Here is a 12,709-nt window from a genome sequence, read left to right as displayed (position 1 = left end):
AGTGGATTTGTCGGCTGTGACCGGAAGCTACGCTTTCTGTGCGCATCCTCCAATACACACAACCTCAGGGTTGTTCGAAGAGCCAAAAGCCTTCTGCCATCCTCACACCTTGCTCCCCTCAGTCCCCCAACTGAATGTTACCCTTGGAAGTAAGCCCGCCTGCGAGTCTCATTTGTACCGCCTTTGCTTTCTCTAACTGCGCCAGGAAAAAGAGGATCTGGATTTATTGTACATCTGTTTGTGTTCGGCTTAATAAAAGGAAACCTATATTTTAAGATAAACTTTGTTAGTAATTCATGAAGTGACTATTTATGCTAATCAGGCAGAAATATATTCTCAGGCATAATGCATTACATAAATTTGAATGCAAAATGTTCAATTATGAGGTAAATACAGGTAACGCAAATAATAAATTACCTCTAATAAAAATTATGAAATGCGTGTCTTCAAAGAGAATGGCTCTAGCTTACAACTGTGAATTGCTTAAAGAGAGAAAAATTAATAAAGACTGAATTGCCCTGATGATTATTTCGCCCATAACTCACCTATTCATAACGACTTTTTTTGGTAATCAGACTGTTGTTTCTCGCTCTCCGATGCAGGCAAGCCGAGGTTGTTTCCTCAGCAATTTTACCATTATCAGATTATCTCGTCTGATTCTATTAATTTTCTCCCATGAATCTGCTAACAGCAGTCTGTGATTTACTTACCCTGCTAAGTGAAGACGGCTAAAAGGATTTATCTAACACTAGACCTAGGAACTGAGCATGTCTTATCACTCAAGCCCTCTCCAGAACTCTTCCTCAGATCAATGGAGTCGGGTTCCTACTGAAATTTAGTGGACGCCGGTGAGCTCGGCACCATAAAATCAGCTTGCACATAAACAAAGCTCTCAGACGCTTCCAGCTACATCCTGTTCACTTCAGTCTGTATGACTGATTTAAACGTGATACATTTGAGCAGTAGTAAGAAAAAAAAATATTCCTTTTAGCTCCCAATCTTTGCAACTTAGACACAAAGGGCCTTCTACACCTTCAGCTTTGCATGAAGCTACACATATATCAACTTGAAGCTACGGTTGTCTTTGCTGAAGCTTTTTTGAGCCTTCTTACACAGCCAGCCCAGTGCTCTCCTTCCCATCCAAGCCGTTTTATAAATATTCATTGCTTGCAGGAACTTTAATGTTACCGGGTTGAACTGGTCAATAATGACAAGCGCATGGTTTCTAAATCACTGCATAGAGCTGGCTGAGGAAGCTGAAGTCTATCTGAGAGCCGGGGTTCAGATTGTATTTGGATTAGGTTGGCTTGGCTAAAAGCGAAACAAACAGTGTAAGCAAAGAAGTCGCAAGCACTGTGGCCTGCTGTAATTGTGGGGAATCGCAAACCTGAATGGTGCTAAATTAAAATGAGTGCTTGCAATTGTTATCGAAGAAACGCTGCTAACAGCAAACTGTAAATGTTTAGACACCTCCTGCGCATCGCTAAACAATGCAGTAAGGGAGGCAAACGATGGGACCTAAGTGCTAAGCCTGAAAGCACTCCAGCTTTCTTTAGAAAATATTTCTGACCTCCTCTCTCTTTTTCCTTCCAACAAAACTGGGAGGTTGTAAAAGTCTCTGAAAAAAAGAGGAAGAAAAAAATGCTACGGCTAACAATAGCAAGAATGAAAAATAAACTGGGGGGGAAAATGTGTAGCTAATGATAGTTAACTAGCCACACATGGCCCCTGAGTGTCCAGAAAGAGTACAGATTTGTGATAATTGGTTGGGTGGCTATGGAGCTATAGGGCATGCTCTCCATCATCAGCAATTTTTGTTTATGAGATGGTGCCTATTTATAAATATAGCCATCTCCATGTTTCTAGCCCAAAACATACATTTTTTTGAAAGGCAGGGAGTATACTTTATAGTGTTTAACAAAACCTTCATGTCTAAAAATTATCATAAAAGTGAATGGTTTCTAAAGACACATTATCATATACGCAAAAAAATAAACTTTAGGCATCTGTGGTTAATAATTTTTAGAAAGACCTAGAAAACCATGGCTAACCAGCAGGACATTTGTGTGATCTTAAACACTGCTTTCCCCTTCGAATGTACACTAGAATCCCTTAGCTTCACTGCCAGGTAAAATATGGTTTAAAAGGAGGAAGAAGAGAGAAGTCTCTTAGGTCACCTCAGTATTGACAGTCTTCACTCTTTCTTCCCCAAACTGGAACTAAACATAGCTCATGCTACCGTAACCAAACATTCCTATAAAAACAAAACCATCCTTATAAAGAGCTCTGCAGTTAACAGTGCAAGAAGAATGGCTTGTCTAGAAAATACCAACAGGCCCTTTAGAACGAGGACGTCTCTACGAGTCTCCCAGGGCGTCTACCAATAGGGGTGCCAGAGTTTGTGGATGAGAAATGAACCCTGGTCTAATCTGGTGTCCCGAGGCAGGCAGGCAGTGACACCTAAGGCCTCTTTATAAACAGCCAAGAATGCTAGGGGCGGGTTTGAGACCACACTTAGGTGCAATGTTCACGAAGCTGGCTTAATATATGACTTAAGTGTCCGAAGTCAGGATTTTCTGAGAATTACCTTTCAGATAAACCATTTTAAGCCACAGCAGTAACTTTGCTTAGGAAAGATGCCTCCTCTATCACTGGATTCCAAGGAACTTTTAACTCTATGGTTACTGCCACAAAGCGGGTTGGAAAGCCTTGCCAGTCCTTTGAAAGAGCCTGGGTCCTTGTTAAATGGCATCAACAGGCACAGGTCTCTCAGCCAGAATAACATTCTCTGAAGAGACTCCCAAGCCAAGAAAGGAAGCCTTAGAGGAAAAAATAAGTTGCAGCACCTGCTCGCAGTGTCTGGAGGCCCTTCCCTGCAAGGCTGGCTTCTCCCACTGTGATCCAACTAGCTTTCTTGTGCCTCTTGCCTCTTTCCACACTAGGAAATCAGCGTCTCTGTACATTCCTTAAAACCAGAATGAGATTAATTTTCAACTAAGCTTTGCCGAAAGGTGGCGCTGTTGAGGTAAAAACCAACTCTATCCAACAATAGTTTTTACTCGGGATTCTTTTGCAGTCTTTTCGAGTTTTTTTTTTGGGGGGGAACCCTCATAGATACCCCCCAATATGGTTAAAACAAATACAATCAACACCAGATGCATTTCATTATTCGAAGGAATCAATAGTCCCAGCTTCCAAGCAGGTGAGACAGTCTTCCAAATGTAAGGTGGTTTCAGACGACCCTGTTTTCCCAGATTCAGCCTCCGCTCTTCTGACTTGCCTATCGCTTTAAGATCTTAGAAAAGAGTTGTTAGTTTCTTTTCTTTTCTTTTCTCTCTTTCTTTTTTTTTTTTTTTGTCTATGCCCACCCCCAATATTTTTGCATAGCTTTGGAAGAATCAGTGTAGAAAACTGAACAGGTTATTAGCATTTGCTACGGGGAGGGGGCAACCCTACCCCACCCCCACTCTGGGTTTCCGGACTTGTCCGGAGGTGGGGGGGGGAAATATCGGTTTAAAATTTAACCCTTGGAAAGGAGCTGGGAAGGCTCTGGGGTACTGCCCCCAAACCACCACCACCCCAGCCCTTCACCACCAAGTTCTAAATACCAAATAATTAAGCGAGGTGGGAGGGCAAAGACGCTCCGGACCCTGATAAACAGGGTTCAGATTTCATAATGGTGAGAATGATATGGTCAGGGTGTATGGGGGGGGCATCTCAAGCAGGATTCAGGTTTCATAAATGGAAAAGGTGGTGGATTGTAGAGGGGAGAAAAGAGAAACGGCGGGGGGGGGGAGAGGAGGAGGAGAGAGGAGAAAATGAATATGAATATTTCTCAAAAGCCAAACTCCATTCTAGAGTCCTGAGGCTGAGGGTTGAGCCTGGCTGATCAGACTCAAGCTTAAAGCGTCCCAGAACAACTTGCTGGCACCATCATTCTGTCTGTCCCTCCAAGGACAGAAGATGCTAGGGGGCAGCTAGTCCCTATATACTTTAAGCCCCCTGCTTTTTCAAGAGTTATACTGGCTTTCTTCCCCGCGAGAAATCAAAAAAAAAAAAAATTGCAGGCGCACCGCTCACTGATCCCCGCGCGCATTCTGGGTCCCCGCACCCTTGGCGCCCCCATCTGATCACCTCACTTGCAGAGAGGGACAAAGAGTTCAGTCAAGTTGGGCCCCCGGAGCATCAGATTCAGGGAAGGAAGGCACCCGGCTCCCCCCATCAACAGCCACGAAAGATGCAGAGGATGGATCAAAGATCGAAAACTGCAAGACAAATAAATGCACTTTGTCAGGGTGCGGGACCGGCAGGGGACAGGGGAGTTCTGGCGGATCTCTGCAGCATGAGAGCTGCGGTTTAGCCGAGCAGGCCTCTCGAGGAAAGCAAAACCATCCTCCCGGGTCCTACCGGATTCCAGCCGCCCTTTTAGTAAACTCTGTCCCCTGGTGCACTAAACTTCGCACCGGCCGGTGTTGGGGGGGGGGGGGGTGTTGCTCCCTGGCTGCGCCCCAGTAGCAGCGCCGCAAGGGTTAAGCAAGCCTGTCCCAGCTGACAGTCAGCTGATTGGGCTGTGATTGACAGCTCCGAAAAGTTTCCTTGTTTCTATACTATTATGCTAATCGCTGCCGCTCTCGCCGCCTCCCATTGGCGGAGAGTGCCAGTCAATTTCCCATTTGAGCCTGACGTCACGGGTGCTATAAAACTCAGCAATTGCTTTAAACTCTTCTCGCTGGGATCAGAGGCTTTAAAATCTTTTTTCATCTTGGAGCTGTAGCTCGGGCTGCTCGTCCGCTCGGCCTCTCCCCCCAACCCTTTTGCTCTCGGCTTTGCCTTGGCCCAGGACTTTGCAATTTTGCTTTAAAAAATAATAAGAAAGAAAGAAAAGAAAAGAAAAGAAAAACCAAAACCAAAAGAAAAAAAAAGGGCAAGAAAGAACTAAACTCCCCCCTCCCTTGCCTCCAGCCGGCCTGCACCTCGGTCTTGCACTTTGCACGGAGGGAGAGGGTGAGAGAGAGAGAGAGAGAGCGCGCGCGCACGCGAGGGATCCGGAGAGAGAAAAGAAAATAATAATAGTAACCATAAGAGCCAGGCAGAAGAGGAGAGAAGCGTGAAGTGTTAACCACTCCGGTGTGGAGGCCCGCGCCTCCGGGACAGCCACCCGCCGCGCCACACAGCCCCGGAGCAGCCGCCGCGCGCGCCCCGCCTGCAGCCCGGCCGGCTTAGGCGAGCCCTCCTTATGCAAAGCGCGCAGCGGAGCGGCGAGCCGGGGACGCCGCGCACCGGGCCGTGCTCCTCCGGCATCCTCTCTGCCGCTGTCATCACCACCGTCACCGCCAGCCGCGGAGGACCTTCCCGAGCCTGAAGCGCCCGGGATCGGAGCTCAGGGAGGCGAGCAGGCGAGGAGGGGGCCCGGGGCGAGCGGAGGAGAGAGAGCGAGAGAGCAAGAGAGAGAAAGAGAGAGAGAGAGCACATTGGCGTGAGCAGGGGGAGGGAGGGCGGGCGCGGGGGGCTGCGGGCAGGGCGGGGGGTGTGTGCACGTTCGAGCTTTCGGGCCACAGCCACCGCCGCGCGAGCTAGAAGCGCCCTAGCCCGGCAAGCTGGCTCACCCGCTGGCCACCCAGCACAGCCCGCTGGCCCCTCTCCTGCAGCCCATCTGGCGGAGCGGCGGCGGCGGTGGCGGCGGAGGCAGGAGGATGGCTTCAGAACTGGCAATGAACAATTCCGACCTGCCCACCAGTCCCCTGGCCATGGAATATGTTAATGACTTCGATCTGATGAAGTTTGAAGTGAAAAAGGAACCGGTGGAGACCGACCGCATCATCAGCCAGTGCGGCCGTCTCATCGCCGGGGGCTCGCTGTCCTCCACCCCCATGAGCACGCCCTGCAGCTCGGTGCCCCCGTCCCCCAGCTTCTCGGCGCCCAGCCCGGGCTCGGGCAGCGAACAGAAGGCGCACCTGGAAGACTACTACTGGATGACCGGCTACCCGCAGCAGCTCAACCCGGAGGCGCTGGGCTTCAGCCCGGAGGACGCGGTCGAGGCGCTCATCAGCAACAGCCACCAGCTCCAGGGTGGCTTCGATGGCTATGCGCGGGGAGCGCAGCAGCTGGCCGCGGCAGCGGGGGCCGGCGCCGGCGCCTCCCTGGGCGGCAGCGGCGAGGAGATGGGCCCCGCCGCCGCCGTGGTGTCCGCCGTGATCGCCGCGGCCGCTGCGCAGAGCGGCGCGGCACCCCACTACCATCACCACCACCACCACGCCGCGGGGCACCACCACCATCCGACGGCCGGCGCCCCGGGAGCCGCGGGCGGCGCGTCCGCCTCTGCGAGCGGCGCGGGTGGCGCGGGCGGCGGTGGCCCGGCCAGCGCCGGGGGCGGCGGCGGCGGAGGCGGCGGCGGGGGCACGGCGGGGGCGGGGGGCGCCCTGCACCCGCACCATGCCGCGGGCGGCCTGCACTTCGACGACCGCTTCTCGGACGAGCAGTTGGTGACCATGTCGGTGCGCGAGCTGAACCGGCAGCTGCGCGGGGTCAGCAAGGAGGAGGTGATCCGACTGAAGCAGAAGAGGCGGACCCTGAAAAACCGCGGCTATGCCCAGTCCTGCCGCTTCAAGAGGGTGCAGCAGAGACACGTCCTGGAGTCGGAGAAGAACCAGCTGCTGCAGCAGGTAGACCACCTCAAGCAGGAGATCTCCAGGCTGGTGCGCGAAAGGGACGCCTACAAGGAGAAATACGAGAAGCTGGTGAGCAACGGCTTCCGAGAAAACGGCTCGAGCAGCGACAACCCTTCCTCTCCCGAATTTTTCATGTGAGTGTGACACGCGATCCCAGCTAGCCACCTTGTTAAATGCTCCGTGGGGGTCCCGCTCCTGAGTGGGCTTGCTAGTTGCAGGGCCAAGCTCGCTCGGCCACCACCTCGCCCCCTCCCCTGGCGAGTTTGCTCCCCTTGGCCCTGAACAGAACACACACACACACACACACACCAAGTTTGTGGTGGTGGTGGTGATGGCTCTTTTGAATTGGGGAGGGAAAGGGTGTCTGGCTCATGGATTGCCAACCTGAATTCCCCCGTAACTTGCTAGCTTGGTTGTTTTGTTCTTTTTTTATTATTATTCTTATTACAACTACTACTCTTTTTACACCGCCTGCCCCACACATACCCTGGACTTGCACAAGGGTCAAAGATCTGAGCAGCGTACTTCATGTAGGGCATAGCTCACCTTTGAACCTGGCCATCAATCGCCTGTATATATATTTTTTCTTCTTCTTCTTCTTCAGCTCATGAGCTGGTGTTCATTCTGTGTGTGTGTGTTTGTGTGTTTTATTTTGTTTGGATTTTCTTTTTTTTCTTCTTCTCCTTTGTTTTTGTTTATTATTACTATTACTAATTTTTTGGAGCTTGCTGTGTTTCCCAGCCTCTGCCACCCCCCACCCCCACCCCCTGCACCATGTTCTTGAGATAAAAGAAAAAGAAAAAAAAGCAGGTTTTTTCCCCCTCCTTCTGAGTTCTTCTGATTGAGCTTGCAAAGGAAAAAAAAATGTGAAATGCTATAGACCTTGCAGCGAGCTGAGTTCCACGGGGTTTTTATTTTAGCATTGTTATGCTAAAACAGAATGAACTAAAGCCACTTCTGAACCTGCCACAATCAAGCCTGCGTCAACCTTCTGGGTGTGACTTGTGAGTTTTGGCCTTATGATGCCAAATCTGAAAGTTTAGTCTGCCATTAAACAACAAACAAACAAAAACACAAAAACAAACTTACTCTCATCTCATGCATTACGATGCTTGCTACTTTGTCTTAGCAACAATGAACTATAACAGTTTCAAAGACATTATGGAAAAGAGACATTATATTAATAAAAGAAGCCTGCATGCTGGACATGTATGGTATAATTATTTTTTTCCTCCCCCCCCCCCATTTTGGCTTGGAAATGGACTTTTGAAGACTTAGCGCATGACATCCATACTTTTGATTTACAGCCTCATGACTTTTTTGAGTTCCAAACAACAACAGAAAAAGTACAACCCCAGAGCCTCCTTCCCTTGACAGTTTGCTTCTACTCCTGACTGCTTTGAGTTACAATGAACTTCAGCCTCCCGTTGTACATGCACTGAAGGCGTTCCTTGTCAAAGATAGCAGAATGGGCTACAAATTTATATGGCAAATATTATAGAACGTAAATTAAATGTTTTCTTTTTAGAAACAATGATGCCTGTTTTGGGGCACTTTAAATTGTGCTATTGCCAAAAGCAGTCTAAATTTTCTTTGAAAAGAAAGAAAAAAAAAATCTGCCCCAATTATATTTTGGTTGGTTTTATTTTGTTTTATTTTTTTCTATTTTTTTTAATTTAATTTTTTTTTTTTTTTGGCTTTTGGTCATTGTCAAATGTGGAATGCTATGGGTTTCTAGTATATAATTTAATTCTAGATTTTATAATCTGTTAGCCCAGTTAAAATGTATGCTACAGATAAAGGAATGTTATAGATACATTTGAAAGAGTTAGGTCTGTGTAGCTGTAGATTTTTTTAAAGACCGATGCACTAAATTGTTTACTGTTGTGATGTTAAGGGGGGTAGAGTTTGCAAGGGGACTGTTTAAAAAGTAGCTTCTGAAGCATGTGCTTGCAACTTAAATATAAGTTGGGTATGTGTAGTTCTTGCTATACCATGGACTGTATTGAAAACCAAAGTATTAAAAGGGGAAATGCCCCTGTTTATATCTGTAGGGGTGTTTTACATTCAAAATGTATGTTTTTTTCCAAAATTAAAGTATTTGGGACTGAATTGCACTAAGATATAACCTGCAAGCATATAATACAAAAAAAAATCGCAAAAACTGTTTAGAACGCTAATAAAATTTATGCAGTTATAAAATGGCATTACTGCACAGTTTTAAAGTGATGCAGATTTTTTTACAGTTATGTTGTGGTGCAGAACTGGATTTTCTGTAACTTAAAAAAAATCCACAGTTTTAAAGGCAATAACCAGTAAATGTTATTTTCAGGGACTGACATCCTGTCTTAAAAGAAAGAAAGAAAGAAAGAAAGAAAGAAAGAAAGAAAGAAAGAAAGAAAGAAAGAAAAGGAAAGGAAATCTTACCACAATAAATATAAGAAATCTTGTCAGTTACTTTTCTTTTACATATTTTGCTGTGCAAAATTGTTTTATAACTTGAGTTACTAAACTAACCACGCGTGACGTTCTACATGCTTCTCTTTCATTTTCAATTCTGGTTATATCAAGAGAAAGAATAATCTACAATAATAAACTGCATTTTTTTTTGATTCTGTTCCGTTTCTTAGTGTACAGATTAACTGGGTCCCATGTCTTGGAGCTTGGATATGAAATACAAAATGCATTCTCTTTGATTTCTGAATAAGGGAGTTGGAGGCAGGAATTCCTGGTGAAATTACAGGCTATTCTGAGAGGCAGGAGATTGACACCATATAGTCAGTAACAATATTTAATATAAATACAAATTATGACATTTCATTTTTTTCTCCTCACAGATCTTAGTTTCCTAATAGGCTGAGCTAGTAAGGAAAAAAAAAAAAGTGAGAAAGAGGGACAGTGAGAGAGAAAGATAGAGAGATAGACAGACAGGCACACACACACACACACACACACACACACAAACAAACTCACACACACTGAGAGCAGATAGCAGCTTTCTGAACAGGACTCTAAGCTTCTGACCAAGGAGCACAGATAGAGGGACGGGGAACAGCAAGTCTGACTCACCAGAGGTGCATGGGAACATATGCATTTAATGGTAAAGATAAATAATTCTTGCCGTTTAGCCAAAATTGATTATTTTTTCTTCTTCCCTTACATGTTGTGATTTTCTTGTTGGCACAGTCCTGACAAGACTAAACATAAACACTTTGCACAAATCAAAGTTGTTTGATTTTGCTCTTTTTCCCCCCTCTCATTTTTTTTTAAACTTTTCAAGTCACTTGTCCTAAATGGGAAAAAGAAAGTCTATCATTTGCACACAGAGTTTCCAGTTCACACCAAGTTTCATCTATATTATCTAACTATATTTTGAATATTCAAAGAGCTGTCTCCAAGCATATAAGCTAGGGATAACTACATATTAGTAAGTCCCCCAAATATAAATATACGAAGGAAACAATGTTTTCATGGGGTGTAGGCGGCGCTCTGATATATTGCTGTTTGCCCCCAAAGCAGGTTATGAATGGGGTCTAATTGAATGATCACTTGGAAAAATATCTCAATTACCTTCCTTTGAATTCCTAAACCCTGACCCATTTAAATCTGACACAAATTCCTGCAACCATGTTACAAATACATGGCATTTTCTCTTTTGGTAGGACTCCCTGAGCGTTAATCCCATAGTAGACAAAGCCAACACTGTTTTGGAAACATAGCGAAACACAAATGACTTTTGTCTGATTATGTTTTCAATTCTTTTTTCTTTTTTAAAAATACTAGCTAATATTGCAACCCACCATGCAGGCCTGATTTCTAGGGAATCAGGTAGTCCTTCAGGCTGGCGAATCCTGGCCTGTTTCTCATGGGCCTTGGCTCTTTTGCACAGAACACAAGACTGTTTACACTTCCTATGTTGGCGTCACTCGGTGAGCTTAAACGTGAGTTCTCAAAACACTTAGTTTTGCTTGACAGAGAAATCTTAATTGCAAAACTTCTCTCCTATGCTCTAAGTTAGCCATCCTCAGCTTTAGGGGTTTTCATCATCTGATTACAGCCAGAAAATAGGCACACATTACCAGTCTGGCGAGGAGGAAATGGGTATATCACTTGGACCCAAAGCTCAGCACCAGAAGAAAGAGTTTAGGCAAATATATTCTTAGACACAAGAGACATTTGTAACACGATGGTCACAGTTGTTTATCAAAGAGTAGGACCTGGGTTGGAGCGGGGGAGATGCAATTATATAAAAATTAATCACTTTGATAGAGTTCTATAAAGCAGTTCAATATCAGAAGCCAGTTTGGGCCCTGGACATTAGAAAATGAGACAGCGCCATCAGAATAAAGAGGAGGCGGAGTGACTGGCTCAAAGCAAAAGTTAACCTTCACTGAAAAGTGCTTTCAGACACGAGAGACTTTAGAAGACAATACTAAACAGTACTAAACGCAAAAAGACATATCTTGTCCAAATGCCCATGAGTACAAATAGATTCCTAAAGGTTAAAAACAAAGGAAGGAGAGAAAGAAAGAAATTGAAGAATAAGAAAGTCTCGCTTTCCCCTTTCTCCCTGCATTTGTCTAAATAGTGTTCAAATTCCTATCATTCCAATAATGGAACAGCCCACTGGCAAGTTAGAGTCATCAGCGGGATATGGCACATTTGGAAGCCCAGCCGCGTGTGCCCAGTGTGAGTGTGTTCATAAAATATGGGATGCCCATAAGATGAATGCAAGCTGTCCATTTGAGAATATTGTTTGTGATTCTGGGGAATGATTCCCATTTCGTGTCCTTTCTAAAGAAAAATGTGTTCGAGAAGAAGGCTAATAAATATGTAGCCACCATACTAAACAATTAAGTAACTACACTCCTTGTCTAAAGGACTCCCAGACTCCCAGGAAAGGGCCTCTGCACTTAGCCATGTATCAGGCATACAACCAAACAGGTGTGATAGCTTTCCAGCTGTAACAATCTTTTTTTTTTTAAATCTATTGGAATTAGCACCTCCGTGCGTGCGCGTGTGCATGCGTGTGTATGTGTGTGTATGTATGTGTTATACCAACATATCTATAAAGAAAACTTTCCCAAAAGCAAACAGCTAGCATTTTTAAAAGCAAATTCATGCATGCACATTCCTGACAGTCTATCTTCATTTTTATTGTTTTCCTGGCAGAGAATTATACTAAGGGGGAAAAAAAAGGCAAGAAATTGACTTCTCTCCCCAAACCCATGTTAGGGGCATCAGCTGTCTGTGGATGGGGACACTTTAGTATTTCAAAGGTCCTGGTGATACTAGTATTGATTGGTGACAAACGTGTCATTTGTCAGACATAGCTGTAAATGAAACCAATGTGTGGTAAAATACAGTTAGGTACACACCTTCCGGATGCTTCTCCGGCACACCCCCATATACGGTGTTTTTTCCTCTGAGGCGCTCAACAAAAATCACTTACTTTTAGTTTCCTGGCGTATGTATATTTCCCCTTTTCAAAAAAAATCATAAAGCATCCAACATATTAATATATTGATATCAAATAGTTGCAACCTCTTCCCAACTGATAAATCATGTGTGCATTTACAGCTTGGTGCCTGAACCACTGAGACCCCTTTCCACACAGACACTACCTACAATGGGAGATGCTGTTTTTGCTGAATGTGTCTGGTGCTAACACCTTGTTGTTTCCTCCCCTTTACCTTTACCAGAGTCCTTTTTATGTGGTAACATCACTTCTACATTTGGGGGCTTTTAAATAGGACTTCCTCTGGCCAAACCACCAATGTTACTGTTAAAAGCATTCAGAGAGAAGAATGGTGGTCACCTTTATGCAGTTTGGCTCTCCAGCCAGACTCCCTGCGTTTCCTTGTCTAAGTCACAGAAGTTGCTTGTGACGCATCCCAAGGCTTAGGAGCACAGAGCTTTCAGGGTCTTTGTTGTCTTACCCTGCTCTGATTGAGGGAAACTTACCCCCTTGCTTACACATCCTTAGCTTTATAAAATACTACTGATGTATATCAGACCAACCCATATTTTTAAAAGTCTGA

General features: G+C 45.5%; 1 protein-coding gene across 6 annotated transcripts in view; it reads left to right on the top strand.

The window, feature by feature from the left end:
• Nucleotides 1-5,517: 5,517 nt before the first annotated feature.
• Maf (MAF bZIP transcription factor) overlaps nt 5,518-12,709 on the top strand; it is a 358,548-nt gene continuing 351,356 nt past the window's right edge. For all 6 annotated transcript variants that reach the window (XM_029480960.1, XM_029480961.1, XM_029480957.1 and 3 more), the window contains exon 1: nt 5,518-6,802. In XM_029480960.1, the coding sequence (XP_029336820.1) occupies nt 5,694-6,802 (1,109 nt within the window). In that variant the 5' untranslated portion in view covers nt 5,518-5,693. The remainder of the gene's footprint in view (nt 6,803-12,709) is intronic.

The sequence above is a fragment of the Mus caroli genome, chromosome 8 (assembly GCF_900094665.2).
Source record: "Mus caroli chromosome 8, CAROLI_EIJ_v1.1, whole genome shotgun sequence".
Taxonomy (NCBI): Eukaryota; Metazoa; Chordata; class Mammalia; order Rodentia; family Muridae; genus Mus; species Mus caroli.
This window is presented reverse-complemented; position numbering and strand designations above follow the sequence as displayed.